Raw genomic sequence first — 18540 nt, 5'->3', positions numbered from 1 at the left:
ACAATCCTCTAAACTGATATTTCATAGTATAATGAATATTTTTATATGTAGGAAAACTCGAGATACTTGAAACAATCCATTTCAAATAAGCGTCTTGAAATACCTCTTGAAACAATCAATTTAAGAGAAGTTGGTTTATATAACATTTCTATATATCATGATTTCCTAAAAGTAAAACATATCTTAATCAATTTCTATAAATGTCTACCAAACTTTGAACATAATCATAATACCTTATCCAAACCATTTCAATAACATTAAAACACTTCATAGCTCTCACACTAGAAGTTGTTCTCGAATTTGGCTTTAAATCTCACAATTAGTGTCTAGGTAGAGAGATTTCTACATTTGACTACTTCCAAAACTTAAATTCCATTAATGATACTCTTAAAATTTACAAATTATTTCAAGTATATAGTGCTCGAACAATGTTAGCTCGTAAATTTTCAATTTGGTAAACTCAAATAACTTTTTTTATATTCATACCAACGGTTTTAATTTCATATTTACGTACTTTGTAGTGAAGAAAGTTTTTATTGACACTACCATTCACAACATCTATATCAACCTATAAGATATTATCATCTAGCAATCTTCATTGATCATTTTTATCATCTAGCAATCTTCATTGATCATTTTTATTTGATGCAGTTTACTCACTAGTATATATGGGTACATCTTTATGTCTATGGCTATAATACTACATTGTTTAACTAGGTTGACTAAAATATCTAACCTTTATTAGCAAAGTCTTTTTCTAGGGTTAAGTAGTTTACTGACCTATTTTCATGAGACTATAACTTCCATGCTAAATCTAAATATGCTTTGAATTATCAATATATCATGTAACATTCACATTTCCTATCATCTACTTCAAACTCTAGGTTCTTATGTCTTACATCGGCATAACTTTTGTGTCTACTCTAGGTCATGAGTTCACATCTCAATCTTTTGCATGACCTCATTGATAGTTTAAACCAACTTTGGCCCTAACACCTCGCATCGACCAACTTCATCCCAAATACACATACATAGCTTCGAATGATGTCATGTCAATGGTTTCTTGAAAACTATTATTAAAGTAGGTAGATTATAACTCAAAGTAACTATAAGATTATCGTTAATTAGTTGAGGATAAAGATAGAAAATAAATCTAACCGTAAAGAAACTATTGTTCTTTGTGGTCGTTCACTTGCATTAATACCTTTACACATTTGATACACACTTTAACCTAATATCTATATTTAAAAAAATCCATTTAAGTAACACACTAGAATTTTACAAAATGTAAAAAATCCTTCCAATTTCAAAACTTGCATTAATATTTAACCCTAAAAAAAAAAGTTAAAAATAAAAATAAAAAATGTTTATGTACATTTAATCACCTTCGTCCCTTTTTCTTTGTTTCCATCTAACCGTTCCCTATTTTTCCTCTTTTTTTCTCTTTCTTCTTCAATACCCCTAATTAGACATGTTTCTTGTGGAAATTGACATAAAATGCTTTGAAAAATGTCGGGAAGATTTCCATTCATTCTTTTTACTGCACCTTGTTGTGTTGCCATATGTACACTAATGACGTATTCTATACTTTTTTTTTTTGTAGATATTGATCAAACTCATCTGACATGTATTCTCCGCCATTATCGATACGTAGGCAACAAATGTTTATTTCTACTTCTCATTTGATCGTCATCTTGAATTGATCGTCATCTTGAATTCTTGAAATTTTGAGAATATGTAAGACTTTTCTTTCATAAAGAAAATTCACACATATCTCGAGTAGACATCAATGAACGTCATCATACATCACATTCCGCTGATTGATGTTCATTTGACTAGACTAAATAAATTCAAGTGAATTAACTCTAATGACTTCTTTTCTCTGAACTTTAATTTTTTGTATGGTAATTGATGAGTTTTACCATATTAACATCCAACGCGAACGTTTATTTTGACTTCAGGTTGAGGTAGGCTTTTGAGCATGAATTTCTCCATAATCACCTTCAACTTGTGGTAGCCATCATGTCCCAATCTTGCATGTCATAGATTTGCTGTCTCATTCTTTCTAGTCTTGTCTACATAGGATAACTCCGTAGATAGGGGGTAAACGAACTCTCCTGTCTCATTCTTTCTAGTCTTGTCTACATAGGATAACTCTGCAGATAGGGGGTAAACGAACTCCCCTCTTTGCAATTCCATTGTTGACTTTCCTATTACCTTAACAACTTTATAGACTCACATCTTTTGGCATAAACAAGACGTATTTTCTTGATATTGTTAGTTATGACACTGACAACAAGTTCTTCTTTATACTTGGTACACGATCTTTTGGCCTAAACAAGACGTAGTTTCTTGATGTTGTTAGTTGTGACACTTACAACAAGTTCTTATTTATACCTGGTACACGATGAACATTATGCAGTGCACCTTGTCAGATTTATTACCAAGCATGACTGTCGTATTGTCGACCTGAGTAATTGGCAACTATGTGTTGTTGGCTGTGTGTACCACACGATTTTCATTATACTCTTTCTTGTTTTATAATTTTCTCTGGTCACCAGTCATTTAGTTTGAGCATCTTGAATCAACAATCCAATCATTCTCATAATCGATATGCTCTTCCACCATCACCGGGAGTGGTATCTCGTTCTAAGATACATAATACCTTTGCATCCTATTTATCCTCCATCTTCATTTTGGAGGTTGTCGCGTTACTTTTTCTTGGACCAACAATCCCCTAACATGTGGACATTCTTTTCGCAAGGGTAGCAAATGCCTTTAAACTTCTTCCCTTGAAAACTCTGGTCAATCTTTTAAGCTCTCCAAGTTGTATAGTTCATTGGTGACTTCTTCATTTGCACCATTTTGTATTAACGAATCTTTTTGTTACTCCAACTTTTCGTGTAGAACACTTTTGTTCACTCTTCAACGTGATGTGTCTCTTTTGCTTAGTCATGGATTCTTGGCTAACTAGCAAAATTTCAAACTCTACCAATGATGGTTTAGTGGGTCATAATTCTACGGCAAAAACAAAATTTCTATATTCTATTCACAATTTGTGGATAAAAATTATCTTCATTTGAGCTTCTTCGATGACAGATTTCAGGTCTAGTTCAATAATCTCCTGACATATCAACTTAAACCTGTGAAAGTACTGAGCAATCCTTTTGTCGTGTTCTGAAATTGAGAACAACTCATTCTCTAGAAGTTGTAACATCGTATCGTTTTTCTTTGCGAAAAGCATTACAAACGTGTCCCATGTGTCTTGTCATCCCGAATGTGCTCCAATATCTCTTATTCGACTGTGGTCTTCAAGGCAAACATTGTTTTTCTTGTTTTGATTCTCCATTTGTGCAAGACACTATTAGGATCCTCCAACGACCTCCCAAAGGTCTTATACTTGTAGGTAGGACATCATGCATGTTGCCCACATATTGTAGTTGTTGTTGAGTTTCTTGATTCCTCCAACAACTTGAAATCACCCATCGTGTCGGCAATAACTTAATAATACCAAACAAACTTTTTCGACTCAAAACTTGCAGAGTCATGGACTACACACAACACAAACAAACTCACTCACTATTAATCTCTAAAAATCGTTTCTGATGTGGAAGATCAGAAAGAGCTACAACCATAGAACATACTAAAATTTAACTAAGAATTTCAAGATATCAAACAACCTACACCAACCTCGCTTTCATTTCAGATTGTTGAACACAACTCTTTGTAGGAAACACTCGTACTCTTTATTAAGACCAATCAAAAAGAGATTACAAGACACTCTATAGAATACTACTACGCTTTGCTTTTCTTGAGATTGCTTGAATTTTCATGGATGAAAACTTTATTAGAGTGGAGGGGTACCTATAGTGTAGTAGAAGCTGACAATTTATTCCTAAATTTAAATATTTATTTCTAAAATATCTAAATCATTTTCCTAAAATCATTAGGTATTTTTATCTCTAAAACACCTAAATTGTTTTTCTAAAATATATAGGCATGGGCTCAAACAATTATTAGGCTTGACCCTATTAGGCTAATGATGATCTTTTAAGAATGCACACTACTCGAAAGTAGTCTAAGAACCTTTTGTATATCTAATTCATGAAAAACACAAGCTATGAAGCAATAGTGAGCAAAGACAAAAGACATCATAGTAACTTCTAACGACTAGGTCGTCATGTTGTTTTTGAAACGTTGTCTTTCTTTGACTCGTATATTTAAGGAAACTTTTGATTTTAGATGAATACATGTTCTTCATTGCTACCTTGGTCAAAATATCGTCCAGTGGCCTAATTCTCTCATTTGAATGATCAAGGCTAATACACCTAATTATTCTATTCAAAGTAGAAGTAGGTTCATGGCTCCGGCTCTTGATTGAAATCAATATCTCAGGTTGATACTAATGCTAAAAAAACCTCAAATACTTAACTCAATCTTAATTCTAATTTTCTCAATTTTTTCAAGATGACATGTTTTCTTCCTTTATTAGATCAATGGTTTAATCAATTGTGGTATTAATTTCGCCTCTTTTTCCATACAACTCATCTTTATAGTTAAAAAGTCTACTAGCAAATTACTTGAGGTCACTCATATTGTGACCTCAGGTTGGTGTAGAGAAACCTAGATACACTAAATATCCAAAACTAATCACATTATATTATTGAACCATGTTCGTGTAGAAGTATCACAACAATTATCATAAGTACGATGCCTAGTTGGTTTGGAAATAATTATTACACTTTAGTCATTGTGAATTTTTGTCTCTCTCAATTTGTGGTCTCATAGCGGTAGGTCGTACTATGAAAATCTCATATCATAGCCTATCTCTATATACACCTATAAAACTTTGTACATGATCGTATCACCTTATCCAAATCATAGTTCAAAAATCACCTCATAACTCCCACACCATAGTCGTTCTCAAACTTAGCTTTATACCTTTCAATTCGTGCCAATGCGAGAATGTTTTCTATATTTCACTATTCCCAAAGCTCAAACTTCACTAAAGACACCCGTAATATTTTTTAAACTAGTTCAAGTGTATAATGATTGTACTTCATGGTGTTAGTTCATAAAATTTCATTTGGTAAGCCTAAATCACCTTCTTCTTCTTCTTTTTTTTTTTTTTTAATTCATACCTACTCTATGATTTCATTTGACACTACCACTCTTAATATCTATAGTAGCCTATAGGATATCACTATGAACCAAGCCTCCTAGGTCATTTTTTTTTAAGAAATTTACTAGTATATGTGGGTATATCCCTTTTTTTTTGTCTCTATGATCATAACGTTGTTGCCTTTATGATCATAACAAATCTACCTTCAATTATTAACAATTATTAGTATTTTGAACGGTTCATAGTGTAAAGTTTGGAATAACAGTTCCAACGTTTTTTGAATTACTTAAATCATAGCTAAAACCAAGAAGTTAAAATTAAAACAAGATGAAATAGGAAATAATTGAGATGATGTGGCTGCTGAATTGGAATCGAAGACCAATTAAATTAGGACACTTTTGAACTTTGAACTTTGGAAGAGCAAGTGAAGAATAAATCTAACAGATTAACCTCTAACATTTCCTCAGAGTCTCTCCAACGAACACTTTACTTAAGCATTTTACGTGGCAAACGCAACACTAATACTCTTTCTTGTCTCGCTACAACTTCATTCTTCTATGCCTTTTACGTATAGTCTGGTGCTCATTTTCGAGCAAATGTTGGTTTAATATTTCTGGTTAAATCACCCATTTTAGGCACGGAGGCAATGACTCAAGAAATACATATGTGCTCACTTCTTTGAGCATTTTTACGGGCTCGCTTCCCTCTCCCATGCTCACTCTACTAGGAACAATTCCACAAGTATCACTTGCCTCTTTCATGCACTTGTGAAATCTTTAATTAACCTTTGAACTCATTTCTCTTACTATCTTGTCTAACATTTTTTGTACCAGTACCTTCAATAGATCTGTCGTTGTTTAAACAAAAATTTCTTGATAGAATCAATTGGATCAACCCTAGAGTCTATCAATTCTTGAGCTTCCACTACGTAACTAGATAGGGTTAATTGGATCAGCCCTAATGCTTACCAATCCTTGAGCTCCAACTGTATTTCTTGATAGTGCCAACTGGATCAACCCTAGAGTCTATTGATCCTTAAACTTCCACTATGTTTCTGGACAGCGTCAATTGGATCAGATGCTTCCATCGCATTTTTGGATAGCGTCAATGGGATCAACCCTAGAGTCTATCGATCTTTGAGCTCTACTGCGTTTTTTGATAGTGCCAACTGAATCAGTCCTAGAGTCTATTGATCCTTGAGCCTCCACCGTTATGGACAACATAAACTGAACAACCCTAGAGACATCAGAATTCCAAGTGTTCCAATGACCAACTATGGTCGATACTTCCACGGAAGCAAATTTATGAGCAGATGCTTCACAACTCTAGTAGCATTGTGCATCAACAAGATTCCCAAATTATACTTCAATATTCGCAGTTCCTCGAATCTTAAGAGCGTTGCCTAGATAACTTTCGATGAAAGAGTTTTCCAAACGCGGATGTTGCTTGCCACGTGAATGAAAATAAGATTTGGAGTAGTAATGATAGATAACACTATATTCTTTCAAGACTTTGATATTTGATACCATAAAGGACCTCGACTCCAAAATCTTCTCGTCCAACTTACCACCTCCACTCTCTCACTACCTCTCAAAATGTATGTTAGAATTGCACGAGAATTTAAGCAAGAACATGACACTCCTCTCCAATCGGACAAATCGACTAGATTTGTGCCAAGGTTGACCTCGCCCACCAGCATCTAGAGTTTATTTATAGATGACATAAGTAGCTATAGATAAGATAATCCATTAATTATTAAGTTTTTTTTAACTCTTACGTAAAAGCTAAATCCATAGGTAAACATCATATTCTTCCCACACAATCAAAAGAAAGCAAGAGTTTGATCCAATTATATAATGTAATCGATATTTTTGACACTAACTCTCAGAATGATTATTCTGAAATTATATTTACACGGTAAATTTCCTGTCTTAAAATTTGTTCAACTAAAATCTCATTGAATGAGATTTCTAGACCAGGTCTGGGAACAAGAAGTTGTATACTCACATGCTGCATTGTTGGTCGGGCTGTTGGGTTTGGATGGATGCATGCAAAAGCCAGCGTTAGTGCAACAACTATTCTTTGAGCTACTCCATTTTGGGTTAAAGGAGATCTTAGACGCATATCCAACCATTCCTTGATAGCTACATTTGGAGTAGATTTCGACCATATGTCGTTTAACAATTCTCGAGGGTGTTTTCCCATTATTGTTTCTAATGCCACTACTCCAAAGCAATAAACATCACATTTTTCTGTAACGACCATCGTGTATGCCAATTCTGAAAATTCAAAAATCAAATAGTTACCCAAAATAAGCCAAACTAAAACTAACTAGTAGGTATCGATATTTGTAATTACCTGGAGCTATGTAGCCATATGTGCCGCGAACCACGGTGTGATTTGAAGATTCAACATCAAGAAATCTTGCTACCCCGAAATCCGGCAGAAAAGCGTCAAGATTCGAGTCCAAAAGTATATTATTGGTTGTAACGTCTCGATGAATGATAGGCATATTGCAATCATGATGTAGGTAGGACAAAGCTTGGGCAACTCTATTAATGACATTTAGTCTCTTATTCCACTTCAATTCCTCTGCTTCTGTATCATTGCTTAGCACCCAAAATAGGCTTCCACTCTCCATGTACTCGTAAATGAGAAACATGCAACGTTTATGGAGGCAATAACCAAGGAGCTTTACGATGTTCTTGTGCCTAATCTCTTTTAGCATCTCAATCTCATTTTGAAAACTCTCGTTAAGGGCTACCCATTTGGCTGCTTCAGAACTATGAAGCTTCTTTAGAGCTACAACTTTTCCAATTGGAAGCATTGCTCGGTAGACGCTCCCAAACCCACCTGTGCCAATGCAATATTTGATATTGAAGTCTTCGGTTGCGTCTATAATGTCTTGGTAAGCAATCTTACCATCATAATTCCATATGGAGAACACATTTCCATGGCTATCTACCTCTGTCACATGGGTGGTATTCTTTGATTTTCGTGAACAATAAAGAGTGAAGCAAACAACGAAAAGGATGAACAAAATAAGCGAGGGAAGAAGGATTTTCAATAGTTTGTGTACTGTGTGATTGTGTGAAGCACAAGAGCGAAGTTGGGAGTGGTTTCCACATAAGTTTTCATTACCCAAACCAACATCTACCCCAAAATGATGAAGAAATTGGTTTGAAAGTGGGCCGTGAAGACAATTGTAGGATAAATCATTGACAGTGTTGGGAGATGTCACAACCATGAGACATGTATGATAATAATGAAAATATGTCATGCGAACTTAGGGATGTCTTATAGAAAAGTGATATTATGAAAAAAAATGGAAATATGACGTGCATGTACCATAATTTGAAATTACATTACCTCATGTATGTTGTATTTCACGAGTATAGAATATTTTTTTAGTATGTTTTGTACAGACACTTTTCTTTAATTTGATGGTGTGAGTGTGTGCTAATCTTTAGTCAGGTCTAGCGAGTATGTATATTAGCTGCCTAGTGGGTTCATGCATGCATGCATGAACCATGCCTAAAAAAATACTATGCATTTAACCCTACCCGAAAAAAAAGTATAGACCAAGGAATAGTTATGAAAAGATAAGTCCCACCACGAACCAAGATTGTATGTCGTGATCTCAACAATGGGGGTACTTATTAAATATTTTTAAATACTCAAACCATGTTTACTATTTTTCAAATGAAGGCAAGGCACCCATGTATGGATGACAACATTAGCGGAGGAGGTCGTGGAAACGAAATCACGATAGTTAGATTTCCACATTTAAGTCATAATATGTAACGATCGGTTAATTTAAAAAAAAAAAAAAAAAACTCAGTCGCCGTAAATACCGCGATGCATGCGGAAACACGACCCCAGCCTCCATGGATCGTTAGATGAGTACCTCCCACACTACTTCCGTCTGCCATTCAATCCCTTAGCTCCTACAAAAGAGAAAATGAAAGGAAAAGTTGAGAGAGAGAACACCGAGTTGGTTTTTTACGAGAGTCCGAAGCAAAACCCAAGCCTAAACAACCATACCCGACGTTGAAATGTTCAGTTGACGCCACGAAAAGGATCCCCGACGACTGCACATCAACCTAGGGCATACCCTTCTCTTACAAATAAATTGAACATTTTAGTGTTACTATGAGCTAGCAAGAAGACCGGGACCTACAAATTATAAGCTTCAATGATATAAAATTAATTAATTAGACTCTTTAATTAATCAATTTTTGTTCATTAACTATAAGTCACCCTACTATAGACCTAGAGTTGCACTCTTATGCACTCTATGATATAAAATTAATTAATTAAACTCTTTAATTAATCAATTTTTATTCATTAACTATAGGTCACCCTACTATAGACCTAGAGTTATTAAACTCTTTAATTAATCAATTTTTATTCATTAACTATAGGTCACCCTACTATAGACCTAGAGTTGCACTCTTATGCACTCTATGATATAAAATTAATTAATTAAACTCTTTAATTAATCAATTTTTATTCATTAACTATAGGTCACCCTACTATAGACCTAGAGTTGCACTCTTATGCACTCTATGATATAAAATTAATTAATTAAACTCTTTAATTAATCAATTTTTATTCATTAACTATAGGTCACCCTACTATAGACCTAGAGTTGCACTCTTATGCACTCTATGATATAAAATTAATTAATTAAACTCTTTAATTAATCAATTTTTATTCATTAACTATAGGTCACCCTACTATAGACCTAGAGTTACACTCTTATGCAAGGACAAGTTATGTTCATTGATATATTCATTACAAGCAAGTTGATCCTTGAGTTGTTGATAATTACAGCAGGGTTCAAAAGTCTGTTTTATCCCTGTAATTACATATTTCACCTTAAGTACCACTGATTCTCTACTGAACAATTTGTTTATGATCCAATCACAAACCAAGTCCCTCTCGGTCCAATGTGAGGGTGGGACCCCATTGTTCAACTCCCGAAATCAGTACTTAAAACAACTCATCTACCTTCCTTATATGGAAATGAGTAAATTCCATCTCATGATATTATGTTCCCAACTCCCTATTTGGTCAAGTCCCCAAAATGGTAGGCATATTGAATCGGGTAACAGAGTCATTCTCACCCATGTAAATTAAAGGACAAGCCCTCACAGACAAAAGTTCATAACTCACTCAAGATTAAGATCGATACAAATTCATTGCATAGGATAGGATACCCCCATTGAAATATTAATCTTCTCAATAACAGAGTCATTCTCACCCATGTAAATTAAAGGACAAGCTCTCTCAAGCACGAGTTTATAACTCACTCAAGATTAAGATCGATACAAATTCATTGCATAGGATAGGATACCACCATTGAAATATTAATCTTCTCAATAACAGATTTATAAAGAGAGATTAAATATTTTTTGGTTCAGTCTTGTACAAATTCATTGCATAGGATACCCCACTTACATGTTTTCACATGAACGATTTGGATCAAATTATTTGTAATGATTACAAAGTGGGTCGTATCAATAGTGTTACCAGGATAAGGCACCCAACTTTATCCACATACTATAGTCCCTTTAGGTTATTACTTGAACATGATCCTCTTGTATGTCAACCACATATTGTTCAAGATTACATTAATAACCTTGGATTTTCATAGAATGGATAACAATTAAATTACAAATGAAATAATAAAAATTATTATTAGAAACTAAATAATTAATTAGGAGGCTTTAGGGCATAAATCTCAATAGTGTCAACCTGCGGCAAAAATCAGCCCTCGGCTTAGCGGCTTGGCTCGACTTCCCGCGACTCCTCAACTTATTCAGCTCTAATTTCCAATTTATAGCCCGATTTCTACCGTTCCGACCCTTTTGAACCTATTTTCGACTTCGATTAAGGTAATTGAGGCCATTTTAGGACCGTATTTCATGTTTACTAGTTGGATATTATTAAATTGTGAAATACTAACGAAATGTGACGAATGATGTGATAGGTAACGAACCCCAGCAACATTTGGAGCAGCTCTTGAGGAACGACTAGATTGAATAGGCTAGAAATTGAATGAGTTATGATATATGACTGATTGTGATGACATAATGATGTATGCAATATTTATGATTTTTTATGTATGAGCTGTATCATATGAGGTTGTACGCTAGTTATATGATGATGTATGAACTATAATATATGATGATGTATGAGCTATGATGCATAATGATGTACATGAGTTATATTACGATGTATGACATATTTGACATGTTTGGTGCATTTAATGGCATTATGATGAGTATGATGTTTTTGCATGATGTTTTCCATATGAAGCATGTTGTATGATGATGAATGCCACATTGCATCATGCAGATAGATTGACCTAGGACATAACCCTAAGAGCATGAATAATGATATTAATATAAATATCTAATGAGCATGTATTACTAAATGTAATATAGAGATAAGGCTAGGGTTGTGTCAGAAGAGATGTTATGATGAGAATTAGAGGGAACTCATGCATATTGTGTGTATACGAGCATTGAGATATTTTCCCTTGAGATGATGAGTGCGGACGCGCACAGTATGATGATGACAGTGATCATGGTGAACATGACACTAGGGGTCTACACCTCTGGATGTCGCTACGGACAACTAGCTTGACTAGAGGGTCCAGAGGGTGTGCGAACCGCTTAGAGATTCACAGTCACACGTGTGGGTCGTGTGTAAGAAAGTACTACACATCCATAGTAGTCTGAACTAGAGGTCACCCTTAGTATGAGATAGAGATAGAGATAGGTCCCTAGAGCATATTTGCATGTGATTGCATTTAGCATGACCCCTATAGCGGGGTCACTTACTGAGTATTCTTTGAAATACTCAGACCGTGTGCCACGTCATTTTTCAAGTAAAGGCAAGTAGTCCATGTACGGATGACGACGGCATCACGAGCAGAGACCATGGCACGTGCCTAAGGTAGATGCATATTTTAATTACTAGTCTTAGGTTAGAATAGGTTGTCTTGCATTTCATTATTTTAAATTAGTTTGTATTTTTTTTTATTTTTGAACTTCAGTATTTCTTTTGAAACACGTAAAACCATGACAATGTTTTCTAGAGATAAAGATGTTTTTAATATTTTTGACATTCATGCTATAAATGAAGTTTCTTTTAACAGTTATATTTTCGAATACGAGTTGAGCATGAGACGCTAGTAGTGATTCTGAGTATTTAGAAATTTAAGGTCGTTACAGTTGGTATCAGAGTTCTAGGTTTTAAATTCTGTAGACGATGTAGGCTTGGTGTCACAGTCATGCATGTCCAAGGCATGTTGTCTATGTCTACATGACAGATATCCCAGTCTTGCTTGTCCAGGACGTGTTGTCCATGGTTGCATGCCCGTTCCAAACCTCTTTTACATACTTTCATCCTAGATAGGCCCTTATCATTTCATATTGGGTCAATGCGGGGTGTATGACCGTTCACCAAAATGATGTCTACACCTGCAAGGGCTAAAATACCCCAAAAGGTGTTATAGGGGGATATGACTAGTTGTCATTTCTTCCTACCCTAAGTTAGATGCTATTTAAGCCGTGATATTCATTTCTTTGTTTATAATCATATAACGTTGATTCTTTCAATTCTTCAAACCAGTTTCCAATATATTTCCTTGCTCACGTTTTCTAAACCTTTTCTCGTAACGTGACTCGAGGCCCGCACATACGGTGATGTTGTTCGCGACGTCCAAATTTCTCAAGGTTAACTTGTTCGCTTGATTGGAACAAGTGCCGCACAATCGCTATTTCACTATCACAAGAACACGATTGTGACAAGTGGTATCACAGTCAAGTCAGCTCCTTAGAAAGTGTTCCGCAAACATGCCCGCTGCAAAACAACTGGACAAGTCCCAGGCTGATCGATTAGCTAAAATCGAATTACAGTTACTTTGCATGAGTGAAGTTCCTGACGAAATAGGGCTTTAAAAATCTCGCATGAATGAGATATCCGCTAAAGCCGACAAGTTCAACGAGATGGCATGCCGCCTTGAAACAATGCCTATCCTTGAATTAATGACTAGGGTCGAGGCCCTAGAAGACAAGACCACAAGAGCTAGTATCTTCAAGCACGAGGATTGCGACGGGCTCTGTTGCCTAAATGGAGGAACGCACCGAGGGCTTAGACAATGCCCAATTGACGATCATTTAGATGGTCACAGAATTGTCTAGAAGACTTTAGAGAATCCCTTAGAATGGTCAGGGCTAAAGTGGCAGATATAAACACCAGACTAAACCTCACCATGAGAGCGGTGTGGGACCAAAGCCCAACTAGGGGTGTAACACGATTTAACAAGATAAAGGTTTTGAACAATACTTCCGAGCCTCAAAGAATATTAAAATCGAGGTTGCTGTTAAAGGTGGTACTGCTAAGATAACATAAATGACCATGCAACCCACTTTACGAGAGTTATTGACGCCTAGAGGTCTGATGAACACCTCAGTAAAGTGTGGAGTCAAACAACGACTGAGAGATCAGTGGGGTATCCCATCTCCTCAAACGGGGGTCTGCTAGCAAAACCGCATGTGTAGCCCGAGACGAGAAAATCCTAAACGACATTATAGCTGAAGCCCACAATACATCGGTACGTTTCACCTAGGAAGTACGAAGATATGTAGAGGGATGCTATTGGTGGCCAGGGGTGAAGAGAGACATAGCGGATTTCGTAAGACGATGCTTGACTTGCCAGCGAGTGAAGGCCTTGAGATAGCGCCCAACAAGATTGTTACAACCCCTTAAAGGGAAAGTAGTGTGTGTGGGTTCTATCTCGAGTTTGCCAAAGACCAAGCAAAGTTTTAACGTGATCTTGACCGTTGGGGTTAGACCAACCAAGACAGCTCATTTCATTCCAAGGGAGACCACTTATCGAGTAGATCGATGGTTGCAGTTATATGTCAAAGAGGTAGTGCACATATATGAGTACCGGTCTCTATTGTGTCAGACCGTGACAATAGGCGCTTGTGCAACAAAACGACTCCCTTAATAAAGTCTCACGGTGTACCACCATGATGAAGAGGCGACTTGAAAACAAGTAGAAGACGGGAGGAAGTCCATCCCGAGCTTTTTCAAGTGATGCCAACTTTCTGGGACGAAAGTTTCTAACCGAAGGAGAGTTTGTAGTACTCAAAGAAGTAAAAGTAGATATAGAAATAAAAAAGAAAAAGAAAAAAAAGAGAGGAAAAAGTCAAAGAGGGGGAAATAGGTAAGTTTGCCAAGTAATCACTAAAGGGGTCCAAATGAAACCCTAGCAATAGTCCTGCAAAAGAGAAAAAGTGAGAGAAAGGGTTAGAGAGAACCTAGAGAGAGGAGGAAGAATGAACCGTCGGAAGACTCACAAAAAACTACCATTGGAGTCTATTCCGGTCAAGATCATGACTCAAAGAGCCTTTCTTGGAAGAGAAAAGAGAATGTGGGTGGCCAGAGTCCTATTTCCCATCAAGAAATTGAGAAAACCCGCGAGGTAAGATCTTGATAGTTTTTCTCAGATCTAGAACTCTTCGTCGTGAATCAAGGGTTGAAATTTTGATATGTTCATTTAGAGGAAATTCTCCACAAGATTCATGAAGAAAACTAGCCAGAATTCTGATCTGAATGAGAAGATTTAAGCCCATTTCCAAGATTGGAGGAGAGAAAAATTTTTATCGTAGACTGATTCTCGAAGTATGCGACGTTCGTTCCCACCCCTAAATTATGCTCGGCTGAACTAACAGGCCAACTATTTTTCAAACACATTGTAAAGTTATGGGATATTCCGTCGAGCATCATCAACGATAGGGATGGTAGATTCATTGACACATTCTGGACCGAGTTATTTGCCTTCTTGGGAACGACTTTAAACATCTCCTCGAGCTATCATCCTCAAATCGATGGACAGACGGAGCGGTTCAACTGCTTGCTATCATCATCATCCTCAAACCTAAAACATCTCCTCGAGCTATCATCATCATCCTCAAACCGATGGACTTACGTCACTTCGTCGACGCTCGCCAGAAGAACTGGATACAACTGCTAGATATTGTCCAATTCTGCTTCAATTGTCAAACGAGTTCGTCTACAAGAAAGAGCCCCTTCGAAATTGTAAGTGGATGATAGCCGGCCTTGCCCCATATTATTGATCATCCTTATGCAGGAACAAACCCTCAAGCTCAAAACTTCACCAAAAAATGGAAGTAGACAACAGATGTAGCCCGAGCATATTTGGAGAAAGCTTCCAAGCATATGAAGAAGTGGGCGGACAAGAAGCGTCGCCCCTCCAATTCCGAGCAAGAGACCAAGTCCTCATCAAGTTACGACTAGAACAGATCAGATTCCGCAGTAGAAAGGACCAGAGACTAGTTTGAACATATGAAGGCTCGGTTGAAGTCCTTAAAAAGATCGGGGCTACTTCCTACAGAGTTGCGCTACCTACATGGATGAAAATCCACCCAGTAGTTCATGTGAGCAACTTGAAGTCCTATCACCTTGACCCAGACGACGACCAGTAAAATGTAATCACTAGATCGAGCATCGATCTGATACAAAGAGACATCAAAGAAATAGAAGAGATCCTAGCCAATAGGGTTAGGAAGATAGGAAGACCTATACGGAAGATTCGCGAATTCCTTGTCAAATGGAAGAATTTCCCTACGGAGGAAACCAGCTTGGAACGCGCTGAAGATCTGGACTTCGCCGCCACCCACATTGCCAGGTTTGAAAGTAGTCGGTTGACAGAGACGTCAACCAATTAGGTGAGGGAGGATGTCACGGTCATGCTCGTCCAAGGTATGTTGCCCATGACCGCATGCCCATGACAAGCCAAACCCTTTATGTCTTTCCATGTTCTAGTGTTTTACTTTTGTATTTCTAGGAAGTATGAAGTTTAGGAAAAATCATGTCTAGGCCTACCAAACATGAAATGCCTCAAAATGTACTATAGGAGGGATATGACTAGTTGTCAACTTCTCCCTACCAATAGTTATATACTGTGAGCCGTTGTTGTTACTCTCTTGCTTGCATATATAACGTCTCTTTCAAAATCTCTCTTTCGAAAATCTCTTTCTGCCTTTGTTTTCTAAAACCTTCTTCTTAAACCAAGGCCAGAGGCTCGAGCATACGTTGCTTGGCCGTAGGCGACGTAAGAACGAATTGGCTTAGCCCACTTATCGTTGGAAAGTGAGTGTCACACAATAACAAGTCCGCTGCCATCAAGAGTGCGATTATGACACACGGCACACGCGCGTGATACCCGTGACTAGACTTTGTTTGCCTGATTTTCATCCCTATTTCAATTCTAATCATATTTTTTATGTGATTTAGGGCCTAATTGGGGAAAATCAGTATTTTTGAACACGTTATTTGTTCAGAAGCGCAGCAAAAGGGCACGCGTCAACCAAGTAAGTCATCACCCGATATTTAGGAAGAAATACTTGTAGGATTCGCTTGGATTGCATGCATGCCAGTATATTTGCCTTATATTAGCTTTCCATGAATGAGATTAGGTAGATCGATTGTTACAGACATATTGGGAGAATTATCTGGGTGTTGCTTGTATGCTTTAAGCTTCCTCTATACGTATGCATATGTTTAATTCATGTCAAAATTGTGAACTCTACGTTCTGGGCGCCCGAGGGATGCCGTCGCCCCCTAAGCGCGAACTCCGTGTTCCGGGTGCTTGATGGAGGTCATCATCCCGTGACGTATGCGTGTCTAGTTTGCATGAGTTATGTATGATGATGTTAGTCAATGGCCCATTACTATGATAAGCCTAGGGATTTGTAGTTACGAGCGACAAGTCACTTAGTCTAGATACAACCTTCCCCTAGGAACCGAACAGATTACCACGACAAAGAAGTACCTTGAGTGCTCTTAGATTGCTAGTTGTCTGAACGGCCTCTATAGCTTCATGGGGGGAACCAGAGGTTTCTAACCAGTTCTTACTGCTCCTAGTCGTTTCGCATGGGAAATGTGTTCCCACGTCGTACCGCCCATTAGCTGCACGGGAATGGATTGGATCACACCTCCCATGGGACTGTCATGGGCTTAGGAGGTACTTAGCACACCCCTAGGCTAGATACCATGTAGTCTCAGATAGCCATGCAGAGGTAGCGCCTCATAGAGAGACGTCGGTCATGTCAGCTTAGCATAAGGGACCCTTAAGTATCAAATGAAAGGACGGAGAACCAGTGAAGCTCCATAGAGCAAGTCCCAAGGGGGAGACCCAAAGGGACTAAGACCAGAACCAGACGTCCTAGAGCCAATTAGAAGACCATGGGAATTCTGTTAAGTTAGAATGTGATGAGAGCCTACAAGTAGGTGGCTTACTGAGTATAATTTTTATACTCATCCCATTTTTCCTATTTTTTTCAGGTGCTCGTAGGCTGCCAGTCGAGATAGAAAGGCGTTCGAGAGCTGTACAGTCACAGAGGGGATCGTTCCGGAGCGTCAGTCCCTTTTCAATCTTTTGGAGTCTTTTGTAAATTTCCTTTATATTTGTCTTTTCTCTTATTTTGTAAATTTGAATCCTCTCTTTAAACATTTGAAAATTACACTTCTCCTACTATTTTGATTTTATTGGATTTTCATTTTTTATCTTCTACTCTTTTTTTCTCTTTCTTTTTATATTGTTTTTGGATTTTGTCTTAGTCACAGTCCTAGTTTCGAAGCTTCGAAAATGGGTCGTGACAGTAAAGCTCATCAATTACCATACAAAGAATCAAAGTTTAGAGAAAAGAAGTCATTAGAGTTAATTCACTCGGATTTATTCGGTCTAGTCAAATGAACATCAATCAGCGGGATGTGATATATGGTAACGTTCATTGAGAACTACTGGAGATATTGTAAATTTTCTTTAGGAAAGAAAAGTATTACACATTCTCAAAATTTCAAGAATTCAAGATGAAGATCGAATGAGGAGTAGAAATAAATATTCATTGCCTACATATCGATAATGACGAAGAATACATGTCATATGAGTTCGATCAATATCTACAAAAGCATGGGATACGTCATTAGTGTACCTGTGCCAACAGTTATGGTGTAGCAAAAAAAAAATGAATTGACATCTTGCGACAAAAAACTTTCGAAGCATTTTTATGTCAATTTCCACCAGAACCATGTGTAATCAGGGTAACACGTTACCAAAACAAGAAGAACACTGAAGGGTATTGAAGAAGAAAGAGAAAAAATGAGGAAAAATAGGAAACGGTTAGGTTATATATGGAAACAAAGACAAATGGAGGAAGGTGATTAAATGTACATAAACCTTTTTTATTTTTATTTTTATTTTTTTTTAGGTTTAAAATATTAATGCAAGTTTTGAAATTGGAAGGATATATATTTTTTTTTTAACAAAATAAGTATTTATTGTATTTATTTGACATTGATTGTTTCAAGTA

At 36.9% G+C, this 18540-nt stretch overlaps 1 protein-coding gene and 1 pseudogene across 1 annotated transcript; one reads left to right on the top strand and one right to left on the bottom strand.

Moving 5' to 3' along the window:
- LOC111487991 overlaps positions 1-18540 on the top strand; it is a 601695-nt pseudogene that overhangs the window by 261489 nt on the left and 321666 nt on the right.
- On the bottom strand, positions 6992-8327 carry LOC111490073 (probable leucine-rich repeat receptor-like protein kinase At1g35710). The gene is made up of 2 exons (XM_023138540.1): positions 7481-8327; positions 6992-7401 (listed from the first exon to the last, which is right to left on the bottom strand). Exons 1-2 carry the CDS (start codon positions 7947-7949, stop codon positions 7016-7018), a joined length of 855 nt encoding a protein of 284 aa, XP_022994308.1. The 5' UTR covers positions 7950-8327; the 3' UTR covers positions 6992-7015.

This window comes from Cucurbita maxima, unplaced genomic scaffold, assembly GCF_002738345.1.
Source record: "Cucurbita maxima cultivar Rimu unplaced genomic scaffold, Cmax_1.0 Cma_Scf00001, whole genome shotgun sequence".
Taxonomy (NCBI): Eukaryota; Viridiplantae; Streptophyta; class Magnoliopsida; order Cucurbitales; family Cucurbitaceae; genus Cucurbita; species Cucurbita maxima.
Note: the sequence above shows the minus strand (reverse complement) of the source record. Positions and strands in the feature narration are given on the sequence as shown.

Coding starts and splice junctions, on each gene's coding strand:
- LOC111490073 (XM_023138540.1), bottom strand. CDS start 7,949: ATGCTTCCAATTGGAAAAGTTGTAGCTCTAAAGAAGCTTCATAGTTCT. Junction 7,402..7,480: donor ATATGGCTACATAGCTCCAG/GTAATTACAAAT, acceptor TTGAATTTTCAG/AATTGGCATACACGATGGTC.